Source organism: Anoplophora glabripennis, unplaced genomic scaffold (assembly GCF_000390285.2).
Source record: "Anoplophora glabripennis isolate ALB-LARVAE unplaced genomic scaffold, Agla_2.0 scaffold10, whole genome shotgun sequence".
NCBI classification, from domain to species: domain Eukaryota; kingdom Metazoa; phylum Arthropoda; class Insecta; order Coleoptera; family Cerambycidae; genus Anoplophora; species Anoplophora glabripennis.
Window position 1 is genome coordinate 1,710,729 of NW_019416481.1, and position 25,753 is coordinate 1,736,481.

A 25,753-nucleotide genomic window follows, 5' to 3' on the forward strand; every position below is an offset into this window, starting at 1 on the left:
ATCATTTTTAAAGTCATTCCGCGGTAATGAAACGTCCCCCCGTCCTTGGGATAATATTTTTTGTTTAAGTTTAAACGGCATCCTCTTAAAACTCTGGTGGAACTCAGAAGAAACCGCCACTCAGAACGAAATTAGTGAAAAGGGAATAAAAAGTTCCGAGGGACATAAATTATCAATTACGTCAGTTAATGTTTCATTTGCAATTTGGGCGCTCTTTATTTCTGGCCGAGCTTTTACCTCATTAACGAATCCTGTCAAAATCTTTTCTCCTTCTAAACAACAATTAAAAACGACTTAGGACAATGGGGGAGGGATCGGGGTGGTGTTGGGCTCCCCAATTGTGTACGGAATGTCGTAGCCGAGGGTCCAGGGCTTTGAAAGCCTTTAATGTCGGGAAGGAACCCATTCAGGATTAAAATGTTTGACTTTGGCCGTTGAAGCAGGACGCCCAAGATTGTATGAATATTTTAGAAAATTGAGATTGTTTTTAAACTCGTCAGTGTAGAAGAAAGGAAAGGAAATATCAACCCACGCAGCGAAAATGTTATATAAAATTACATCCAAAATACTTAATTAAATTAACATCAACGTGTTTAAACATTTTTCACTATATTATAAAAGTAGTAAGCTAATTTAAATAAACTCAAAAAAACATTTTCCTAAAAAAATACCATCAAATGAAGGCAAACAGCGTTCTTTGATGCCAAATAGATATCTAACCTCAAAATAGATGTCTAACCTCACTCATTGAATTTTCTAATTGCTGATATTGTAAAAGTAGCACTGAATTTAATATAATATTGTTAAATAATGCAATATTTCATAGAAAAATCTTTTATTTTTGTTCTAACATCACCTTTGACAAACACCAACACGTAAAAGTAGCTACTGTACAAAGATCTTACACATATTTCCACATTTTATTGGGATTGTTTCTTTAGGTAGCTTCCTTGTGAATGAAATTAGTAATAAATTAATAGAAATATGTTAAAAAATTTACTTGAATTAGCTTACATATAAAAAAACATACACACATACATACGCATAAAACTGATCTGGAGAACAAATGTATTAATTGAAAATAATGACATGCTTGGCCAAGTTTACCAAATAAATATGTGGTTAATTTATAATAATCGTTTTTTATGTATGTATATAAGATATCAATGTATGGGACGTTCCACACCAAATCCGACAATTTGAAAAATTTTGATTTTTGAATTCCTCAATTTTTTTATATTTTTAGTACCCCTCAAAAAAGCCTTTCTGGTAAATTTTTTGATTTTTTTGATTACCTGTTCAAAAGATACCAAATTTTCAAAAAAATCGCTTTTCTTTTGGTTTTTTGTTCATAATTTTCTTAATAATAGGTTAAAGCTTTTTTTATAAATCTTTGGTTTTAGATGGCCTTTACAGAAAAAAATATAAAAAAATATTCAAATTCTTTTTGATTAAAATTGTTTTTTCAGACTACTATTCTTTTAACAACTTTTAACACCGGTCGTGGGCCCTCCATAATTACTATTTCCTTTTGATTTTTGAAAATTTCAAAAAATTGTTTTTCTCTAGGAGGTTTATCTGATTTGGAGTTGACGAACAAATATTCATAAAAAAAATTAATATAAGCTTATTAATATGAAGAAAATCCTCATAAAAAAATACGACTAGTTTTTAAAGAGTCGTACATCTTATTGAATATTGCTGTCAAATTTTCACCTAAGAAACACTATTTAGATGCAAAAGAAAAATTAGAATTGCGATACAATACGTACAGCTAAGTCAATCACAGAGACCCAAAAATTTCATTTAATCATTCCAAGGAGCAACGGAAATATATTAACTAAGGAGTATCTAGTTCACGAAAAAATCGTGTATGTAAAATTTTTAAAAGATTAATTTTAAACACCTATAGACAATTAAAAAGTATTAAAATTAATTTAAAATAAGTAAAAAAGAGTATACAATGACAAAAATCGGTACTTAAGCAGGTTTATCGGGTACGGAGGTGCGTCTAATGTCTAACGAAACTTTCTGTAGATTCGCTAATGACTAAAGTAGTAAACTTTTAGATTTGGCAACGTTGTAGTTTGCTGGCGCGCTCGGCTCGGCGTCCGCTCGCTCCCGTTCGATCATTCTGTTTGTTTGGACACCTGCGAATTTCAATTAATACGCTACGGCGAGACCGCGGCGTTGCCGCTATCACGCACATGGAGGATAAGTTAATCAATGGCAGCAGTTTGAAGGAGAATTATTATAAATTATGTATCTTACAAGTACCTAATCGATTTTTACAAGCTGTCATACGGTTCCTTAGATATCGGTTTCCTGTTTATACAAGTTGCTATGGAAACTGTTCGTCAATTGTTGCGCATTCTAAGTGGAAAGATAAAAATAATCTGCATTCTTATAAAACTGTACTAAATCGTAAAAAAATATTTTATTAATATCTCGTCTCTTAGGTATCCAAACTAGTCGTAATTTTTTTTGAGGATTTTCTTCATATTAATAAGCTTATATTAATTTTTTTATGAATATTTGTTTGTCAATTCCAAATCAGATAAACCTCCTTAATAATGATTTACAGAGAAAAACAATTTTTTGAAATTTTCAAAAATCAAAGAAGAAATAGTAATTATGGAGGTCTTAAAAGTTATTAAAGGAATAGTAGTTTGAAAAAAAAATTTCAAAAAAGTCGAAAAATACGCTCACTTTTAAAAACACGATTTAAAATTTCAAACTCAAAAATCTTAATCAAAAATACTTGAATATTTTTTTGTATTTTTTTCTGTAGAGGCCATCTAAACACAGAGTTTATTTAAAAAAGCTTTAATTTGGACTATTATTAAGAAAGTTATGAACAAAAAACCAAATAGAGAACGATTTTTTTGAAAATTTGATATCTTTTGAACAAGTAATCTAAAAAATCTCAAAATTTACAAGAAAGGCTTTTTTGAGGGGTATTAAAAAATATCAAAAGATTAAGGAAATCAAAAATCAAAATTTTTCAAACCGTCCGAATTGGTGTGGATCGCCCCAGATGCATGTACAAGACTTCTAATTTAATATTTAATCCCGGCGGTATTACCAAAATGTGGGTTTTTAAAATGCCAAAAGTTGCACACAATGTGAAATAATTTAGATCTTACTACATGCACTGGCCCTCTCTGGTTAATGAATTCTAAGGTACCAGAGTAGACGTTCGATCACCTCATTGGTGACTCCGCAAAGGTCCCGCAACGATATACAGTTTTTGCCACTGGATTTTGCCGATATTTATAATTTGCTGGACTCGGACTGGTATTAGAACTGTAGTTTGATATGATCGCTCGTCTTTATGTTGCGCTGCGTCAGTCCAAATTTCGACGTATTTGGGAAACTTTATATACCAATTTTCGGAACTGAGATGGTTTTTCTGCGCGTCCCGCATATCGTCGGCAGTCGCTCTGCTACTAGCACCAGCTCCGTCGGTATCGTTTACTGCGACTTTGGCCAATGGGGGTAGTTGGGAGCTTCGCGGAAAGCTCCGACGGAAATTTTCGAAATTTGGTTGAAAATCTAAATTCCGCGCCCCATCTTCGGCATCATACAGAGAGTAGACTAGGTTTTCTTTCTCGAACACCCGCAATAACTTTTGTCGCGATTGCCATCGCGTAGATGGGCTCAAAACAGCTTCATAGCTCAGATTGGAAAGTGGAGCGAATGAATGTCTGTACATTGCCTTAAAAAACAGATATTTAGATATAATATTGTATAATTTGATATAATTGTAAATCATATTTCTTAATATAATTTTAAAAAAAGAAACGTTTTGTAGAACATTCTGGCTACTAATCCAATATTCCAAGAGCTTTTCTGTGCCAGAAATACCAGATTTCTGGAAACGCCCACACTATCGCTTTAATATTTCATTTGCATTTTCAATTTTTCCTCGCCGCTCCGCCATCGATTCGCCCTTTGCCTTTGTTCGCGGAACCCGCACGTCGGCGGCCGACATCACAGCAGACGGTCCCTCCATTTAACTCAAATTAAACGTAAGTCAATAATTTATGAGTATAAATTACGGCAGAACGCAAAAGTTCGGCGTGCGGGGCGGCCTGGGGGGCGCCCGCCGACCGGCTGGCGTGCGTAATTTATTTCCACTTAGGCCGGATGGGGGGGCGGCCGCATTCTTCTCGAGGGCATTCCCAGCGCGCCGTACGTAATAATCGGGCCCCGGGTTCGGACTTGTTGAAATATATAAGTTGCGGCCCCGAGGAGGCTGAGGATGATCGCGGTATAACTTTGTTAAGATCTGTTGTAAAGAAGGTTGGAAAGTCACAGATTCTCTATGAAGTAAGCACACTGTAAGTACCATTTAGTTTATAACCTCAATAACCAAACTATTTTCACGCCGCACATGGCAAACTTTGACAGGTAATAAAAGTTAGAAATAATATGAATATACAAACAAAATATTACATAACCAAGAATAGTGTTTTGAAGGTTTCTAGAAGCTTCCAGGAATCTGGAATCTACTTGAATCGACCTCGAAAACACCACTTTTCGGTTTTTGTAACTTAACTTACTATATAGCTGTCTTTCTATTTCAAATGTTCCGTAAGGTGTTGAAACTGTATAGGAAAGTGTATATCATGTATATAACATATAACTTTAATCGAATTAGTACATTTTATTGCTTACTACTTGTCTGACTGCTGCCACGTTCCCAATAAAAAAACCTGTAAACCAGACGACTTTAAAAGTTTTATTAACTCCCCGGGTTCCTTGTCAGGCCCCGTCCTCCCCGAAATATTTACATGAGAAAGAATGGTCGTCCGCTCTCACAGCAGAACTTTCGCAAAGTTCGCCGATTGTCCCGCGTATATTTAGCGAAGTTGGCCCGATTTGTCACCCGAACTTCTTAAGGCTCCCGGAGAACAACCGGGATGACATTCTAATTCAGCTCGGGACCTGACGATCTCTCCTGGAGATTTCCCCGCACCATTAATCTCTGGCGTGTGTTCGGGATCGTTTACATAGACTCTTGCACCCCAATTGCCGTCGCATAAAAGTTTTTGCGCCTAACAAGAGGCGCCACAATACAAGTAAAAGTGAATTCCGCTGCGGGGGGGCGGACGAAAGATAAATGATTTCGGGAGAGGACAATCCGGCCCCTGTCGGCCGAGTTAATCCTCTACCGTCGCTGACAATGGCCCCGCGCCCGTACAACTTCATATCTGTGGATCGGGGCCGTATCGATTTTTTCGCGAGGGCGTATAATAGGGGAGGGTAATTCAATAGGATATAATTTTTTTCCGGGACATTGAGACGCAAGCATACAGACGCCTACACTTTCAAAAATTACGCTCTAGATTACTGGTTATTTTCACACAGGGGGACAAGAAACATGGAAACTATACAGGGTGTAAATTTAAGTGGGGGTCAGTCTTTTAGGGGTGTTCCCCTGAATACGAATCTGAAATTCTTTTTTTTAATTAAGTAAATAGTCGAGTTTTTTAAAATGCACTTTAATTCTTGTGTACGCCGCCACTGTAATATTCATGTATAACAAATGCATGAATTGTAGGCATTTATTCAAATCTACCACTCTCTATATCCCGCATTTTTCCTGCAAAGGAGTGAAAATCACACCATACAGATGGAGAAGGGATGTGGATTGGAAAGACACTCGAAATCGTTAGTTTATTTCGGATTATTTCAAGTGTCGGTCGTGATGGCTTTGTATACGAATGCCGAATATCTGGATATGGTGATTTTATACGGAGAGTGTGTACAGAACGCAAATGCCGCTGTCCCAAGCCCGCGGACAATTGTGCAAGCCGTCCAACGTCTTCGTGACACGGGTCTATCATACCGCGCAGAGAACGTGCAGGACATCGACAAAATGACTTAATGTGATAGAGGCTGTTTTAAATTTAGTCGAGGAGCAGCCTACTATTTCCACAAGAACAATTTTGAGGCGATTGGAGATATCACAAACCAAAGTTTGACGGATATTGCGAGAGAATTCACTCAACCCGTACCATTTTCAAAAAGTTCAAGCTTTAGAACCAGCTGATTTCCCCAATCGTCTTGAATTTTGCAATTGGTTCCTAAATCGAAGTGCAGCAGAACCTAACTTTATTAACAAAGTGCTCTGGACGGATGAATGCTGTTTTACTCGTGCTGGCATTTTAAACAGGTAAAAAACATATTACTTTCTCAAAACAATAAGTACCTACCTAGGTTACACCAAAGTTTACATGTACACTAAAGTTTACATTTATTATGTAAACTTTGGTTATACGCAACTGCATATTGAATAATAAATTGAACATAATACTAAAACTGTGTATTATTTAACGTAATAAATTATAAAACGTGAAAACGTTGATAATATTAAAAATGATAAATTGTAATAACCGTACATTCCAAAGCAATCATCCCTATTCATTTGTTGTTTTAGCATTAACATTAATGAACAAATAACAATTGTGATCACAATATTTAAGGTAAAATATCTATTTATCATATATCGAGACAAAAATGTTTGTTTCGTCTTGTCCGAGTACTAGTCATAGTGCACGTGCAAATCAAAAGTGGGTTAGAAGGTTAGTGATCTGAACAAGTTAGCCTAGGTCGGAAACACGTACCGAGTTGTTTATTGTGCAGGAATTTGTCTCTGTCCGATTGTTTTTTTATGGAATATACAAGTCTCTCTTGTATTATTTACAGTCATATATAGTTATATTTTTTAATTATTGGCCCTTGATCTTCTTATTGTTTTTTATCTAGGGCTTCATATTGGAATTCATAATACAAAATAGTAATTATATTTTATTAACAGTTAAAAATTATTCGTCTCTTCTGACTATCCCGGTACATTATTTAATAATTGAATAATTCGATATTTTATCGTCCATTTCCTTCTCATCTTGGCTGTTATTCCTTTATAATATGGTAATTTTAAGGGCCGTAAAATTTTACACCATCCTGATAAGTTCGCATGATCTGGTGTAATTATTAGGAAGAAGATAAAGTTGTCACTAATCCTATTAAAGTCGTCTCCTAATGCTCTAATAAAGGGATCCATTTGGATGTTTTACAGCATTTAGCTTCGCACTTGCTAAAATAAATAGTAGGAATCGTTCCATTTGAAAATTAATGAAATTTTCCAAAGCAGGATTTTTGGGAACAGAAACAAATAGCAGGCATTTGTACAGTTCCACAAGGAACCACTACTATACAAAAAAGAATAAGAAAATTTAAATCCTATAAAATTTTATCGAATGAAGTCAAATAATGTTCTATTGAACGTAATTGAATTATTATAGTAACACCATTATAAAGTGAGAGCTAATAATAAAATACTTATTTAGAAAAGCCAAAAAGAAAATTATTGTCAATATTCATCAGGTGTATAGTAAAATCTTTATTTTAGTAATATCATCCTGTTTATCTTTCTTAGCAGGAAAGGTCATGCATAAAATAATTTTTGTTGATTTCACTTTATCTTTAATCCATGTATATTTAAAACTCACTAAAAAAAACGAAAATCCTCGTTATAATATATCGTGTACGCGTTACAAAACCCCACAAAGTCGTACTCAAAATAGCCTACACAAAGGACATATTCCCAGCGCGCTGTCTACCCGTCACGTGAAATAAATAGTAAATTATGGGGCTTATCTGCAAACAGCAACAGTGCCGTCCACAGGGCGACGAATCCCCGACGCCACCCACACCGGCCAGTTTTTCCCCGGCATTGTTTTTGGGAATAGTAAACGCCGATATTAAAATGAATAATGAAACGGAATGGATGGCCGGCTCCATTTTCGCACAAAAAGGGCGAGTTGGAAAGGGGAGGCCGACTAATTAATCGATTTTCATTGGTAGATGTTCAACAAAACTAGCGGTGGGTCAGCGAAAATTGCATTTTTTTTTTTAAAGAAGCACTATCATTACCACCCAGATTACAAGTTTCGTAACGCTTTGCGCAAGACATCACTTTCGACTTAGAAGGCTTCTTGTTCATAATAAACTATAAATTATATTTTGGACATATCATAATTATTTATGCGAATATTTCACTTTAAATTAGATGCGAATGTTACTTAGCCAAATGATATGACAACAAAAATACCAACTTAAAATTCAATTTAAATATTGGCGCTCATTTGATTCTTACACAAAGGTCTACAATTATAGTTAGTTAACGTTTTGAAAAGTCAAACTTCTTTCACTATAAAAATTTGTTTGCTTTTGTCTGCTTCCAAATTAGAGACATCATATGATCTATATTCGCTAGCCAGTGGTATGACGTCACAACATGACTTCCATGCGTCTTCCCGAGCTCCGTTTTCGCTAATTATAATCTTTGTGAATATGAATTTAAAAAAATATATCAAAAGATCTCATTGGAACACATTGTATACATTTTGAAATACACAAGCTGAATGCTTATAGAATGAGTCGAGTACGACTTTGTCAAGAGCCGCGCCTCCCGAACTCTAGATCAGTTCGACAACCAGCAGCGCACAGGGTATTGATTATATTCCATGTGGACAAAAGTGTACTTATAAAATAAATAGAAAATAAAATAAAATACCTCTGTAACTATTTACAATTTAAAAAATTGACTCACTACAATTTCGCATTTAACATTCACCCTGTACAACAATAAAGCATCAGATCTTATAAGTGGTGTGGTATTCCTTCATTGAAGCATTTGTACAATAATTTCTTTTTTATTCATTCTTACGTTGGCGTTTTATTTTCAGCAAAAGCGCACCAGACACCTAGCGACGAAGACGACGACACCGGAAACAGCAGCTTATCCGAGGACAATTCCGATCTCCCCCAAACGGCGTCGACGTCTACGGCGGGCGCGGCGCCTCGACGCGCCGCGAATAAGAATTCCACAACAACTTCCAGGAAAAAGTCGACCAAAAAGAAACAGCAAAACACTCACGTCCAAGCTTCCAAGGCTGAGTTAGTGAGGCATCTTTTGAATGCCATGGAAACAGGTATGTGCTTAATGAGATTTTGTTTTGCAGAGAAATATCCTTTAATTTTCAAGTGAAACTGAATCGTGGAATTGTCGAAATATTAACGTTAATTAACGTTTCTCGTAATTGCATTCTTGTAAGTAATAATATTTCCTTATTTGACGAGATTCTGTTTGTGTTGAAGGTTTAGAAGAGGCCCTTGGTTGGTTCAAGGAGAGCCTGTCGGATGCAATCGAAGACTTCGAGGACGGAAGCAACGAGGGGATCCCGTTAGTTCCAATAATGGACTATGCGGAAGCCGCTATGGAGAACGTCGAATTTCAGCGGATGCTGAAAGCGTTTGGCATATGTCAACCTTTTGACGAACAGGTACTCGAATAATATTGTTCCCAGTATTTTTTTCCGTAAAAAACGTACTAATTTTAATTACTCATAAATAGTTAATGGCATTGTTGTTTGTAAGAAACAATGGCATACATTTCATCCATGACTTTTTAGGTTATAATCATGTTCCACTTTTATACTCAATACACACTCGAATAGTAATGATTACTGACTTAAAATCCTTACACTTTTTTATTAAAATGTAAAATCTAAATTTAATGATAGCTGTTTTACATTGACAATTTATTGATAAATCAATTCATGAAGTCGCTTCATCAAGAAATTGGACAAGTGTAATGCACCAAATCTGCTGTCAAATAACTTCATGAATTTATTCATCAAGTTCTTGACAAATTAGAGCATGTTCTAATTTTCGTCAATTTCTTCGTGAAGTTCAGAAGTACCAACCCAGTATAAGATCCACTTCTTATTTGTGGAAGGGCGAAATGGGCGGTGACTATTAGACGCCTTCATTATAGCCATCTTTCTCTATCGCACGGATTTCTATGACTTACTTTATCGCTCTCACGTAACGGCCGATGAACCATGGGGATTTACCGACCCTGTATATGTCAACCCCAAAAATCGCGCAATAACATTAGGGATTTTATTAATACCAACACATTCACGTATGCATTTTCCCTTTTGAAAATTGCAAAAGAACCTTTTATGCTGCACATTTTGAGGCCTTAGCTTAGAATATTTTCTAATTAATTCAATTAGATGAACACAAAATCATTTGTTTAACACAGCGAAGCTTCTTGGTTTGTTCGTTTTAGTATTTGAAATCATGATGTGGATATACTGCCCTTTGTTCTCTATATTGCCTATGCTTAAATGGGTCAATTCCTCGCAACGGCAAGCGCCATAAACTCCTAATATCAACGCCACCTAAAAACAACAAATTTAATAAATATAACTCAGTTAAACTACTCAGTAGAACCTACCTTATTCATAAGATGATCTTTGTCTAGGGCTTCACGCAAAAATTGTTCGATTTGTTTTCTTTCTAAGACCTTGGATTTTTTTGGTTAAAAATATTTGTGCTTAGACTTTAGAAATGCCACTAGTCTTCCGAATTTAGAAATTTCAATGTTCTTGTAAACTCTCAAAGTTGACTTCAACATGGAATATTTAGCCCACAATGTGGATGGAGTTAGTTTCTCACTTAAATTGAAAAAATAAACCAGCAAGACATCTTCATTTACGCCTTTCACCGAGTTTCACCCCTTCTTTGATTTTCTAATCTTGAAATTCCTTCAGTTCATTGTTGTATATGGATTCTGATTTCTCCGGAATGATGCCTGCAGTAGCCGCTTTAGGTTTTTCTAAAATTTCAGATGGAATTTCCACATTTTCCATTTTTTCAGTCTTGGTTTTAGGATTTCAACGTGATTGCAACTCAAAAAATATTGTTTGTTTACTGACAACCCTTGGTTACAGACAAAATTTAGGTTGACACTCGCATCCTAATATTTAAAAATACATTCATTTCGTTAAATTACTTTTTATGACATTGACAACTTGAAATTTTGAGTTACTTTTATTTATTGCATACAATGCAACTCTGCAACATTCATATGAACGCAACAATGGCTAAAATATGTTAAACTTTTAGACTATATTTTTACTATTTTATCTTCTTTTTATAGATATTGAAATCAGCATCAAAACATCCTGTTTTAAACATTTAAAATTTACCACACTTTCCAATTTTTCTGAATCCTCAGATATACCAACGCTCACAAACTATATTCAACGCGGTATGAATGAACTCCCTATAATTATCACGGTACTTGGGCAGTAATTAAAACACAATAAATCCGTTTGACAAAGAACGAAATCGTTCCCGCCAGTGAGTAATATACCGATTAATCATGCAATTGTGGCACCCATCAGTACCGGGTGATTTATGAGCCGAGAACTATAACTATGAAGTGTCGCGTTGATAATTACCCGTGAGTAATAGGTCCCCTACAAAAGGACGAGTTACATTACATTAAGCCCTATAGTATAAATTATTCTTCACCTCGCGCGGTATTAATAACTGGTGATTTATTTTCCGTAGTATAGAGAGCGTTCCGTCGGTAATTGAATGTGTGTTGCAGTAATTTTTCATGTGGCGTGCGGCCCTCTTTGTTTTATTTCTGTTATTAAAATTAATTCTCCAGCAACCCGATAGATTTGACTAATTTGTTTTTAAAATAATATTCTTTGTTATTTAACAGATTATTCTACAAATCTACATTATTCTTTAATACCTATCAATGTTGATGTGATGTTAGCAGAATACCTAACCTCAATTCAAAAGTGTAGTAAATTTCAAATTATATTTCTCTTGTTCCAGGAAGCTTATTGGCGTATTCCTGGGCATCTCACAGCATCCACCCTCAACAGCTACTGCACCTTACTTCAAGAAGCGCTGGATAAAACTCTCACACTCGAAGAGGATACTGAAGCGAATACAAATCAGAACGACGAATCTGACGACGATGAAGATATATTTGATAAGTTAAGGGGAATGACGCAACCGCCAAGAAATGAGGAATCCACTATTGATGATGCATTTGACAAATTGAAAAAGAGTAGATCCAAAACCAGAGAAATTGTGAGACAACCACAAAACGACGATTCTAGCGACGATGATTCCATTTTCGATAAACTAAGAAACAGTCATCCTCAGAAAAATGCTGGTGCTTCCAATGAAAATGTCGAAATTGAAACTACAAGTACAAAAAATAAAAATAATTCTGACACTGAAGCAGCTGAAACTAGTTTTCAGAAAAATAAAGCTAGAAGAATAATGGACAGCGATGAAGAAGACGAAAACGCCGAATTCGGAACTGCGGATATAGAAAATGAAGAAAATAAATCCCATTCTGAAACAGCTGATACTAGTTTCCAGAAAAGGAAAACTAGAAGGATAATGGACAGTGATGATGAAGACGAAGATGCGGATATGAACGAGCAAGTGGAAGAAACTGATATTGAAAGTAATACAAATGTTAGTACAGGTAGAAATATAATAGAAAGCGACAGTGAAGAGGAAAATAAATCCCATTCTGAAACAGCTGATACTAGTTTCCAGAAAAGGAAAACTAGAAGGATAATGGATAGTGATGAAGAAGACGAAGATGCGGATATGAACGAGCAAGTGGAAGATGCAGATATGAACGAGCAAGTGGAAGAAACTGATATTGAAAGTAATACAAATGTTAGTAGAGGTAGAAATATAATAGAAAGCGACAGTGAAGAGGAAGGTGATAATAGTGCCAACACAGAGGCAGGCCAAGGTGATGGAAAAAGACTTAGATCTGCTTCTAATTCAGATTCGGAGAAACCTACTGGTAAAAGAAGCAGAGTGATGGAAAGCGATGATGATGAATAAATGGCTGTCAGTTTAAGTTTAAGGAAATTTATATAGGATTGTTTTTTAATAGATTTTTCTAGTAGCTTAGATCTATATTTTTGTATTTCATTCATTATTTTGTCAATAAAAGTACTCACCAAATATATCGAGTTTAATTTTTACCTTTAAAAAAATAATTCTGATATAGAAAATTGTTGCATAAATTATATTAATTCCCAAGACCTTGAAAGTGTTATCTGTCCCGTAATATTTTCAAAATAATGGGAAGCGAAATATGATTATGTACCAAGAAATATGTGAACAATTATGGAAATAATCTACACCGTGTTAAAGGCACAGTAAGGTGTATAAATATTAAAATAAAACATAGTATTTATACTTTGTGTAAACCGGTCAAACTGGTATATATGTCTCTTCATACTATCTTCGAACACAAATTAAGTAATTAGTTATTTCTGTATTTAGTGCAAAAAAGAGATTTATAACACGCAACATAAAACAGCATGAAGTACCATAAACAAACTTTTGTGCACATGTCACAATAGTTCTAGGACCCTCGTATTTAAGAAAAACATTGCGTTGCCACAGTAACTAAGCGCGTTTATTTTAACCGTGTTTTATTTACCTGACGTTTCAGCTATATCGTTATTCTGAATGCTGATTGGTCAATTAGATGAGATTAACTGAAATCTCAAGTAAATATAATATTATTAACATTCTCGCTCCAAAGAAACCTACGCTAGATTTGCTGAGGAAATATGGATAAGCGGTATGGTATCCTTTATAAGAGATTCAAAAAAATGGTGTATAAGAGATGGTAAATCATATATCTAAAAATATTATGATTGCCTATTTTTCTGGAAAAAGGAAACCTTCGTCATTATGCTCTTAATGAGTGTGGTTGAGATATAACCTATCAAGCACGTCATACGTCTCATCTTAAATGTCATTGCTACTTAATGCCTATTACTTTGGGCCAAACTCTTAAATATATTACGAGTTACCGCTTTGTGCCAATAAGTGCGATGATAATTAAGATGTGACATATGACGTATACTTTATAGGTTATCTCATCAACACTCAAAACATCTGTAGGTAGACATCCAAATACGAGTAGCTAAATCGTTCGTCTATTGTCTCACCTATGACATACCGACGGGAACTAATAAGTTCGAAACCGGTATATGGTTCTCCTGACAACTGATCTTGGCTATTTACTAGATATTAGAGGTGTAATGTAGGCCAATCGGAGCATATCCTGGAGTAGGTGTTTCGCTCACTGAATGGCTTTAATGAGATTGTCACAAATATTTGTTCCAATAATGTAATAAAGAAAAACGTTTTTTGCATTTTTATTGTAGTTCGAATTTGCTATTTGGTTTTTTATTTTACAGCTACGATAACTATCTCTTTTAGCATTAAAACGTTTTGTTTGTGAATCAATCAAGAAATACCAAACAAAGGACATTGGTTTTATAAACTAACTTATCAGATAAGTCAAATTAAGGTCTGGCGCTTGCTCATAAATTGTGAGTTTATAGACCGTCATCTCATAGATTACGCATTTTAAGCAACAAATTAGCTCTTTCTAAGACACGCCTTCTTAGATCTGACGACTTTAAACGGACTGCCTAACTTCTCGTAAAACTGTTGGCCCTCATGATCAGTGTACCTTATGCAAATGGTATCTGTACTTTTTGTACAAAAAACTGAACGTCGTTTTGTCACGCTATATATGTGTAAATGGAAATAATAGTTATCATACAATTATTACCTACTTAAAATTTTTACTTGTTATCGCCTTTTGTGATATTCATAAGTAAATTAGTGTATATATATATATAACTGCAAAATAGTCAATAAATTTTACAGTCAATTACGATATTTTCAAAAATGAAGGCCATTTTATTGTGCTCTTTATTGGTCATTACAATGCAATATGTCTACGCTTGTAGCGTTTATGGTATGTATTATTTGAATATCTTAATTAATAAAAAAAATATTCTTAAAAAATAATATACGATCGTTTCGTTATTTTCTACCGCCACATTTGTGTAATTTTCAAAAATATATTGACAAAGTTTACCATTTGCAATCCAGAATATGGCGTCACTGAGAAAGACAAAGAAACCATTGTTAACAAACACAATGAATTGAGAAAACGTATTGCTAATGGACAGGTTTCTGGACAACCAAGAGGAATCAATCTAAAGAGAATGGTAAGTAAATACGACGACTGTTCAGAAAATAATCGAATTTTATTTTTTTGAATTTTATTATTAATTTTATACATTATTGCTCGTTGTACCCTTCAAAGTGCTCTCCTCTCCTATTCATACACCTTTCCTAGAGGTGTCTCCGTTCGCTTCATTTGAAATGGCTCTTAAAGTATTTGCTGGTCTCTTTTTGCGGGAGTTTTTCGCCTTGAGGCAAGAATTCAAAATTCACCATTCTAAGTCGAAAAAAACAATGACCAACACTTTGACATTGGATCGTGCTTTCTTGGAACGTGAAGATCCTTTGCTAATCCATTGTGATGATTGACCTTTTGTCTCATTAGCCGCAAAACCAGTTTTTGTCTTCTGGTATGATCCTTCGAATGAATGTTTTATCGTCATCGGATTGTTCAAGGAGTTGCCGACAAACGTCCACATTTTCTTTCTGTGTTCGGTCATCAAGCACCTCAAGGAATGTTAAATTTTTCAAAAAAATTGCATGGCATGACCCAATTGAGATGCTAACCTCTTCTGCAATTTCTTTGACAGCCAATCGGCGATTTGTACGCACCAGATCTTTGACTTTACGAACCCGGGAGTCTTCAGTCGAAGGTCTTCTTTGTCGAAGATCATCTTTAATTGATTAACGATCACTTTTATCTTGAAACCATTGCGTACGACCCAGAATATCATCTCCGTAAGCTTGTTTCAAACGTTGAAAGTTCCCTTGAAAGTTTGCTCCAGTTTCACGCAAAACAATATCACAAAAACTAAATGAGGTATCAACAATCCAAAAATGTGACTGGTTATGCGCAACGCAATGCTGCCAACCGCATATCAATAAATACCCCCATAAGCGCGTAATTCAAAAAATTCCGTTATTAAATGAAAAATTAAAGAAGAATCTAAAAAATCAAAGACGTAAAACAGAACTATAACGATTAATAGAGATTTTCTCCTTACTTGGTCTAGTAACTTCCAAAACTAGGCTTCACAAACCTATTTTTAATATACTTTTAGATTTGGGACAACTATTTAGCAGGTCAAGCCCAAAATATTGCAAACAGCTGTGAGTTCAAGCACCAACGAGTAAATGACAGTAAGTTAAAAACAAATACATTATACCCATGGCAGGCGATTCATCAAGTCGACATTATTTAGAGAGAAATAAAACCGAGGTTAGTAAGAAAGATTGTTAATTTTTTTTAGGTAGATGGCAAGTGGGACAAAATCTCTATCGCCAGCCTACTATCGGAATTGAAAAGGGAGCTGACTGGAATGCAGCCGTAGAGTATTGGTTTGATGAATACACTAAATACACTTATTCGGCGAAATATGTATTCGATATGGCAACAGGACATTACACTCAAGTAAGTTTAAAATCAGAAGTGGGATATTATCAAACGTAACTTTTTGGCAGAGCTTACCTTGATTATAAACAGGTATAAAAATTCTTACCAAATTACAAAGAAAATAAATCATTTTTAGGTAGTCTGGGCTGATACCACACATGTGGGTTGTGGCTACACTTACTATCCTAATGGAAATGGATACGACAAATTATATGTTTGCAATTATGGTCCTGCGTAAGTATATCAACTTATTATTTGAATTACACATATTTTCATTAAAAATCTTCAATTTTCAGAGGTAATGTCCCAGGTGGGACTATATACATAGTAGGAGACCACGGATGTGAAAACTTATGTTAATATACAAAAATATCAGCTACTGAAGCTATCATGTATGTAAATTTAAAAAATAAAGCTAAAATTCCTTAGATCTTGGCATCGCCAATATCAATGATTCGTTTACAACGCTTGAGATAACGCGATCGTTGATTGGTTGAACATAATCTCGTGAAATAACACCAATCACAGCCGGTGAAACATAATGTTGTGTTTTAATGTAATCTTGATCTTATTGTTTTAATTTAATTGCCATCGTGAAAGAAATAAAATTAATGTTCCAAACGAAATTAATGGTCACGTAGCTTGTAATCATTTATGAATAAGGCTGTCAGAACTGAGCCGCGGGACATAGGCGTACGGATTATTTATATAAGCAACAAATTAAATTGTCTACACATTCAATATACCACCATAAACACCAATGAATAGGAATTAATTCCGCAACATCCGCACGAAAACAAAGACAACAGTATACTAGCGTGACGTGAACGTGGAAAGCATTCTGAGACAGCGGCTCGCTTATATCTCGGTTGACCAGTTCGCACGACATTGAACTGCAGCTCTCTCTGACAGGCCTATTTATGACGGTTTGCATAAGGAAACTATTTTGAATAGGTAAAATTATATAGACTTTTTTCAATCATAAACAGCAGTTACTGCCAATTAAATAATATAATCCGGTCAAATTAAACATTTCAAATAACGAAAATTCCGACAGAGCTAAAATTTGGTGGAGACCTTGGGTACACCATTAGAAATAAAGTGTCAAAAATCCCCATCGATTCCATGTGTGGTAAAAAAGTTATTCGGGGTCAAAGTCAAAATTTGAGGTCTTTTGGATTTTTTTCTGAAAGGGTAAGTTTTGTCAAAAAAGTAGCTCCGACAAAAATTATTGATCTTAAAATTATCTACAAAAATGGTTCCTATACTTTTTTTTCTAAGAATCACCATTCCTGAGATATCGCGATTCTATTAGTTGAAGGAGTTACGTTCTACATGGTATGCACACATTTCCACACCACCTGTGAGGTAATGTACTTTGGCGCGTTTTTTAACGTGGTTTCCCCGGTAGGCCTACTCCACGAACTGTTATGACGGGATTTTCAGGGACAATACTCTTTTGACTGCATGATAATTATTGATATTGATATTGGTTATTGACCCTAACTGTAGTTCTGATTTCTTTTGATATTTTAATCTGATTCATACTCTTCAGAGTCGACTTCAACAGTCATGTCTCCTTCGATTTCTTCTTCTTGCTGGATGTTCATAAATTGTTCAAATGAAGATGAATCAGCTGTCTCTTCATCGAAATCACATGAATCTTCGTCTGTTGATGTATTCAATTGGACATTTGAGCAAGACTGGCTTTGGCAATTAATACACGGTGGAGAACACAGTAACCCTACTCTTCTACAGCCACATTTAGCATTACAACCTTTTTTACAATTGCAAAAAATAGTGTTTAGGAGTTTTTCCGGAGCAGGTGGAAGTAAAGTTTGAATCGGTTCCAAAGTATTATCTGTTAATTTCCAACCCCAGTCTTCTGGGTTCAGTTGATTGCCTAGCCATGTCTGAAGTTGATAGTATACTCGGTACAAGTGTTGATTAGCAGAAGCCGATGTTGGAGGAAGACAAGATAGTTGTACTTGTTTCTTGTTTCGTGTGTTTTATACAAAATTTTTTACAATAGACGGGATTGACTGAGGGACTGAGTTTCTTTTTGAGTGTATATTCTCAGAATAGTATAGTTTATACATATAAGAGACACAAATAGGCATTTTTACTTGTATTAAGTGCCTGACTATGCATATACGTGGCATATTATGTGCATATCATGTAGAATATGACTCCTTCAACTTTTAGAATCGCGAAATCTCAGGAATAGTGATTCTTAGAAAAAAAGTATAAGTGCCATTTTTGTAGATAATTTTAAGATCTTTAATTTTTGTTAGAGCTACTTCATTGATAAAACTTACCGTTTTAGAAAAAAATCCAAAAACCCTCAAATTTTGACCTTTGACCCCGAATGACTTTTTTAGCGCACATGGGATCGATGGGGACTTTTGACACGTTATTTCTAATGGTGTACCCAAGGTCTCCACCAAAATTTAGCTCTGTCGGCATTTTCGTTATTTGACCACTATTTTTATGACCAATTTGACCGGACTAATAATAAATTCTATTTTTTTTTTGCTTACTTAATCATATATAAGCAACAATATCTTTATAGATCATTAAAAACAGTCCTGATAAGGACTACAACAGCAATTTCACACTAACAGCGAAGCAAATAAACTGAAAACTGGTAAGAGGTCGGGATTCCATTGCTTAAAAATGATTATACAGTATTTAATGTTCTTGTTAAGTATCTCTTCGACTAATTTAAGCCAATCTGGTTATTGCAGAAAGGGTTATCCGATTCTAGGTAAGTGGAGGCGTTTTCATTTTCCAAATATGTATGCGTATTTGTCATCAGATCAACAATTGAATCATTAAATTTTTTATCGGAACAAAAATGAGTGAATATTTCAAATTAGGCACGTATTAGGACCGCAGGTGCGTGGATATTTAAAATTGTTTGTTAATATGTATTAGTTAAGAGTGAGTTAACCATGATTCCAATGCATTTCCTGTTTTATTTGTGTATTGGAACCATTCTCCTGGGTCCAGTCATAGGTCACTGTACTGACAAATACAAGATTATTGGTATGTGGACATTTTTTAACAAAAATTCACTATGAGGTCAAAAGGGTAATTGGGCCAAATATACGGTTCTTAGATATTTGAATGAAAACATCATAAATACGCAAATATTTCGAAAGATGATGATATAGATTAATGAAATTTGGTCTGGGGATTTTACTAAATAAAGGTAAAAATTATGTGAATTTTTATTGAATTGTATTAACCAAAGCTCATTTGATTTGTATCAGTATTTCGGAGACAAAAGATCTCTTCCATTTTAATCGTAAAACTTGTAATTTTCAAGTTATTTATTATTTTTTTGTCAAAAATATACTTACTACACAATTGGAATAATCAGAAAGTAACTCTAAAACTATTCGTTTCGCAATAAAAATTTTGAGGATGTTTTCTGTCGCAAATGCAGTTTTAAACTCAATGTAAGCAAACTCAGTACAATCATTAAGAATAAAAAATTACACAGCCACACAAAAAAAAAGTTGTCTGTACTTTCCATGCGACATATGTTATTCGTAGTATTTTTACCTCCTGATCACGAATCTGGTGCCAGAATTGAGCTATCAAATCACAGGAATTTCCTACCTTCAAAAAACAGGTCAAAAATAGCAAAAATTCGCGAAAAAGTGCTAGGAAAAATACAAATTTTTTTTCCAAGTTCAAATGGTCATTGATATATATGGTTAAGAACCCGCCGAACGTGAATTCGCGATCAGAATTGATGGTTCTTTTTCTAACCTCAAAAAACGGTTCCATTAAAGTCAGATATCAAGAATTTTCAAAAAATAACAGATACGCGCCAAATTTAGCATACGGGGGTTTTCGGAGTCGCTGATCACGGATCCGAGGTCAATTTTGCAAAGTTCGTTTTTAAGAATAAAGAACAAGATATAGTCGAAAAGAATAAGGTTAAAATATGATTGGATACTCTAGTTATAAAGTAAACAAAAATATTGCAAATTGAATTTCGTAATTCTGACCTCGAATTAGTAATCAGCGACCCCGAAAACCCACGTACACCAAATTTGACGCGAATATGTTATTTTTTGAAAATTTGGTCGGCCATCTTGGATCCGCCATCTTGAATTTTGCAAAATTGACCTCGGATCCATGATCAGCGACCCCGAAATCCTCCGCATACCAAATTTGGCGCGAATCTAATATAAATGAACATTTGAATATAGAAAAAATATTTTTTTGTATTTTTCCTAGCACTTTCGTGAATTTTTGCAATTTTTTACCTGTTTTTGGGGTTAGGAACTCCCTGTGATGTGATAACTCAATACTGACACCGGATTTGTGACAACAGGCAAAAATGCTACGGACAACATGTCGCATGAAAAGTACAGACAACTTTTTTGTGTGTGGCTGTGTAGTTGTTATTCCTAAAAGCATTCTACGGGGTGTGATTATGTTTATAGCACCGTACGCGATTTCCTGTATGTTTCACAGGTGCGCAAAGTTCAGGAAACGTAAGATAAACATACAAGGTAAAAGTATGCTTGTTTCTTATTTTCAGTGTATTGTCAGTTGTCTTATACCCTGAAGAAAGTTGCTGGTACAGTGAAGAGATATTTTTTCTAACTTGCTTAAATTTTGTAAATTGCTGGTCAAAAAAAGGCGCATACAAACGCCCCCCTTAAAACCCTTGCGCCAAAACAATAAGTCAAATGTTATTTTTATGAGAATCGTTTTGCTTAATGAGAGAAAAGTAGTTTTAAATTAGTTATAACTTATAACTAAGTCATATAATCTTGTAAAATCTTCATAATACTGGTGACCTCGAAATTCTGGGATTTTTATTGTTAGTGAGTAAGTATCTCCCAATATCTCCGCCACTGGCTATTTAATGATACACAAATATAGTGAATTTTTACCTCTGTTTAGTGAAATGAACTTTGGACTATGGTATATTTGCCCGAATTGTATATTTTGATCCCAGAATTATTTGGTGCATTTATAGCTTTACACAGGAACTAGGTTAAATTTAGTCTAGCTATCATGATAATACCCTTTAAGAAAATAGATGTTACTATAAACAATGTTCTGGACTTTTATGCGTATATTTTCAGCTTCGTATCCTTTTTAGACTCGGGAGTTCCCGAAAAAGACATAAAAATAATTGTTAACAACCATAACCACCTCAGAGCGATGGTAGCGACTGGCAAAATTTCTGGGCAACCCAGGGCCAAAAACATCCAAAACTTGGTATGGAAATCAATGTCTGACATTTTTTTTCAATATTTTTAGGGTTAAATATTTAAATGCAATGAATCGCGTGTTTCTTTTTTTAGACATGGGACGATTCCTTAGCAAGGAAGGCCCAAGATATTGCCGACACCTGCGTCTACGCTCATGTGAAAGTAAGAGATAGCAGGTGATTATTTCCCCATATTTAACATAAAGTTTCGTATGAATTAAAAAGGTACACTTGTTCAAAGCTAGATAGGAAAAGCGTCTACTGTTAGTAAAATCACAGAGTAAAAGCAAACTCTTCAATTCCCATCTTCTTAACTTCCAGAAAGCAAATTTTCTACTTCCATAAATCAATGTATACGACTTGCTATTGGTCAAACGATAACAAAACTGTACCATGTCAATAGTTTCAGGGTTGATTGCCACGCCGGGACATACCGCTCTTCATCAGAAGAAGCTCTGTAGGCTGGAGATTAAATCTTCTGGCCGATATTAGTTGGTGTATCGACAGGACCATGACATTCTGGTGCATAGTTTGGAGTCACTGGTCTTCCGGTCCCTGATTGTTACAAATATGTCGTTACAAAATTCCTCTCTCATCAGAATTATGGCTTGCTTAGGTGCATTAAATGCCTTGTATCTGTCTTTTAATCTTCAACTACTAACGTATCTACGTTGTTATTTTAAGAGTCACTTGAATGTAGATAAATCAGCGGTTGTGGATCACAGACAAGACACTTAGTAGTCCTGTAACACCAAAATTCTAGTGAGAGAAAAAAAAAAGATCTTGATCAAGACTCTACAAAGGGCAATGGAATCCAAAAAACTATATGGAATTTGAAAACAACTCGTTCATAACAATCAGGACAGGAATATCACAGAACAATTACTTCAGCAGTACATATGTATAACAAATACATTTTTATATCTATAAATTATCCTGAAGAAGAGAGCGATATGTCTGGAAAAGTCAACCAGCCCTGAAATCGTTGACTCTTCTATTTAGAGATCGTGAGCAAAATATATATATATTTTATTTAAAACTTTTTTGCATGCACACATGGAAAAGTGTTAGTTCAAAACTTACATAACTTCAGTATCTAAACATTGCCCCAAATACTGGAATCGTCGGGATTTAGGTACTCCGAAAATTCATTGAGAAAAGATTCTTAAGACATCTCAAATGTCCAGTATTAAACAAAATATTCAATAACTTTTTAGATATTCTTATTTCGTTATCCAACTTCACTTGAATATTTGAACACAACTAAACTCTGTTCGTGAGGTACTTCCAAAATGTTGAGGTATTTACTTCATGTCAGAAGGAGATGCTTGATTTTATTCATATGAAATAGAACTTTTACTTTCCGGAAGTAGTAAATAAAGCTAAATAAAAGAAAGCGTTTCCTATAGTAAGTATCTCCTTTTTCAGGTGGTACGTTGGGCAAAATTTATATATGGAAAAATCTTCACAATCCGGTTCGAAAACCAACTGGGAAGCAGGGATCCAGATGTGGTTCGATGAACACAAATCATATAATTACGGTCCCTTTGGTTACCGCAATGAAGACGTTGGCCATTACACTCAAGTAAGATTTAACATTTTCACACAAAATGTACGAATGAAAGTTTAAGTAATGATATTATGGAAAACAACTACTCTGCGAGCTAAAGGCCTCTCCCAGCACTAACTGTAGCGATTGCAGTTTTATATAGATGGCTATCAGAAAATAAGTTCATATATTCTTTAAGATAAAACCGATCATCATGAAACTTTGTACACATATTCTTGGGGGTATTAGAAGTAATATAGGATACTTTTTATTAAAAAAAATAATTATTTTTTACGAAAGATTTTCTATACCCTTGATCTCTGATACTTATTTAATGGCTTCAATGCGAGCGAAGCCGCGGGTAAAAGCTAAATAATAAATCTAATAATACATATCTTAAAGACTAACATTTTGTTCGAATAAATTTACAAAAATAAAACAAATTTACGTAATCATTCTTGAGACAATAGTACCAATTCAAAAAAACTACAAGAAACAAAGTGAAACATACAATCAAAATTTCAATTTAGAAATATGCTGTGCCTTGGAATAGTAAACAATATTGACAGTTCAGCATAAATTGTAAAAAATGAGGCATCTAAGTGAAGTTGAGGTCGTTCGTGTTGTTGCTACTATAGAGTATGGCACCAGTATTCGACATTTTGCAAGAGATTTTAACGTAAGTCCTTTTGTCATCCATCGCGTGTGGAATCGTTACTTAGAAACCGAAGGATATAAAAGACGCATTGGACAAGGTCCTAAGAGGAAAACAAACCGAATTCAGGAAAGGTTTTTAGTCCTATCCTCCTTGCGTTCTCGTACATCAACAGCAAAAGACTTTCAAAGTAGGCTCAGAACGACTCATGGGTTGGAAATTTCTGATCAGACAGTTAAGAATAGACTGAGAGAAGCAAACTTGATACCAAGAAGACCCGTGCGAAAACCTATTTTAACTCCGTATCACATAAGGCTCGTTTACATATTGCAAGTGAGCATGTGGCATCGCAACTTCGGTATTGGAGATAAGTACTCTTCACAGATGAGTCACGATTTCTTTTAAGTCGTTGTGATGGTCGAGTACGTGTATACCGACGTCCACATAAACGCCATTCTTCAGTTACCATACAAGAAGTCGAAAGATTTGGTGGTGGGTCAGTGATGGTTTGGGGCGGAATTTGTCTTGATGAAAAAAACCGATCTTATCATAGTTCCAGGGACTCTAACCGCTGAACGGTACATTGATCTCATTCTAGAAGATCATGTTATGTCAGCCGCTTATGGTATAGGTCCAAATTTTCTGTTTATGCAAGATAACGCAAGGCCACATACTGCGATTATCACCATGAACAACCTTCAACATCACGGGATTCAAGGCTCATCCGAAGCTTACCACGGAGGTGTCAAGCAGTAATTCGTGCTAATGGAAGACATACACGATATTAGTGAACCAAATCTCACCAGGACCTTTATGTTATACAGATAGGATCACAGACTCTTCACATTATTTCTTGTAGTTTTTCTGAATTGGCGCTGTTGTCTCAAGAGTGATTATGTAAATTTGTTTTATTTTCGTAAATTTATTCGAACAAAATGTTAGTCTTTAAGATATGCATTATTAGATTTATATAGTATTACAAATAAAAAAGTTACTGAGATTTATATAAGTGTTCCTCTAATTATTTTGAGCAGTGTAGTTGAAGATTTTTACAGAGTAGGTCAAAATTTGCATAAAAAGTGAGGATAAATACTTCTCTTACTCGATCAGTTTTTTGTATATTTTAGGCCAAGAATTTCTGGAAAGTTATTTTCAAAAATAAGTTTCTATTTACATTTTTTTTTTTCTTCATAGCCGTAGCACGACAATGGCACCAAATTATGTTGAGTAATGTATTTGTTTTTTTGAAAAAAAAAGTGGCTGACAGAAACAGAATATTTTTAATAACTAGACTTACCACAATAATACAAAGAAACATTTTTGGAACCACTGGCTTCATCGATAGCTCGTCTGCCTCTATTTACAAGTGTTTACACAATGTTAAAGAGGTTCTCAATAAATTTTAATAATTTTTATTATTAATTTTAATACTGTTTCGCAGTTCCAACGGATGAAAATGCTTATTATTCATATGGTCTACTTAACATTACAAAATCGTCTAAATGTTTATAAACACTTTTATTTTACGACCTTTCTTTCTAGTTGATTTGGGCGGACACCATATATGTGGGATGTGGATACAGTTTTTTTGAAACAAATGAGCGGATGAAATATCAAAAATTATACGTATGCAACTATGGACCAGGGTATATAAATAAGTACACCAAAACGCGAACACCTGTATTGTTTCTTTTTACTTTTCCAGGGGAAATATCCTAGGACAGTTGCCTTACCTGACAAAATAGTAACGCAGTGATAAGAGACCCAAAACGTATGAGCAAGCAAAGATTATCCTCAATAAACTTTCTAATTAATACATATGTCAAAGTAACAATCATTTGTAATTATTTTAATTGCAATCCCTGATTACAAACGCATCCTGTTCGCACTGAGCGCATTTCCAAAATTGTGGTGTAGTAGTTTTGTAACCGTACTTCCTCTTCCTTTCTAAAAATGCAATCTTACCAGGAACCGAATGCTTTTATACCCAGGGAAACC

At 34.7% G+C, this 25,753-nt stretch overlaps 2 protein-coding genes across 2 annotated transcripts in view; both read left to right on the forward strand.

Moving 5' to 3' along the window:
- The window catches only part of LOC108904053 (protein timeless homolog), a 307,033-nt gene extending 294,168 nt beyond the window's left edge, over positions 1 to 12,865 (forward strand). Inside the window, exons 17-19 of the mRNA XM_018706438.1 lie at positions 8,760 to 9,005; positions 9,172 to 9,356; positions 11,719 to 12,865. Coding sequence (XP_018561954.1) covers positions 8,760 to 9,005; positions 9,172 to 9,356; positions 11,719 to 12,759 — 1,472 coding nt within the window. The 3' untranslated portion in view covers positions 12,760 to 12,865. The remainder of the gene's footprint in view (positions 1 to 8,759; positions 9,006 to 9,171; positions 9,357 to 11,718) is intronic.
- A 1,732-nt stretch (positions 12,866 to 14,597) lies between these two features.
- Positions 14,598 to 25,753, forward strand: LOC108903726 (venom allergen 5-like). Its single transcript, XM_023454667.1, has 10 exons — positions 14,598 to 14,704; positions 14,842 to 14,960; positions 15,978 to 16,056; positions 16,167 to 16,327; positions 16,446 to 16,543; positions 21,424 to 21,559; positions 21,646 to 21,728; positions 22,980 to 23,136; positions 25,298 to 25,401; positions 25,461 to 25,753. Exons 1-10 carry the CDS (start codon positions 14,635 to 14,637, stop codon positions 25,498 to 25,500), a joined length of 1,047 nt encoding a protein of 348 aa, XP_023310435.1. The 5' UTR covers positions 14,598 to 14,634; the 3' UTR covers positions 25,501 to 25,753.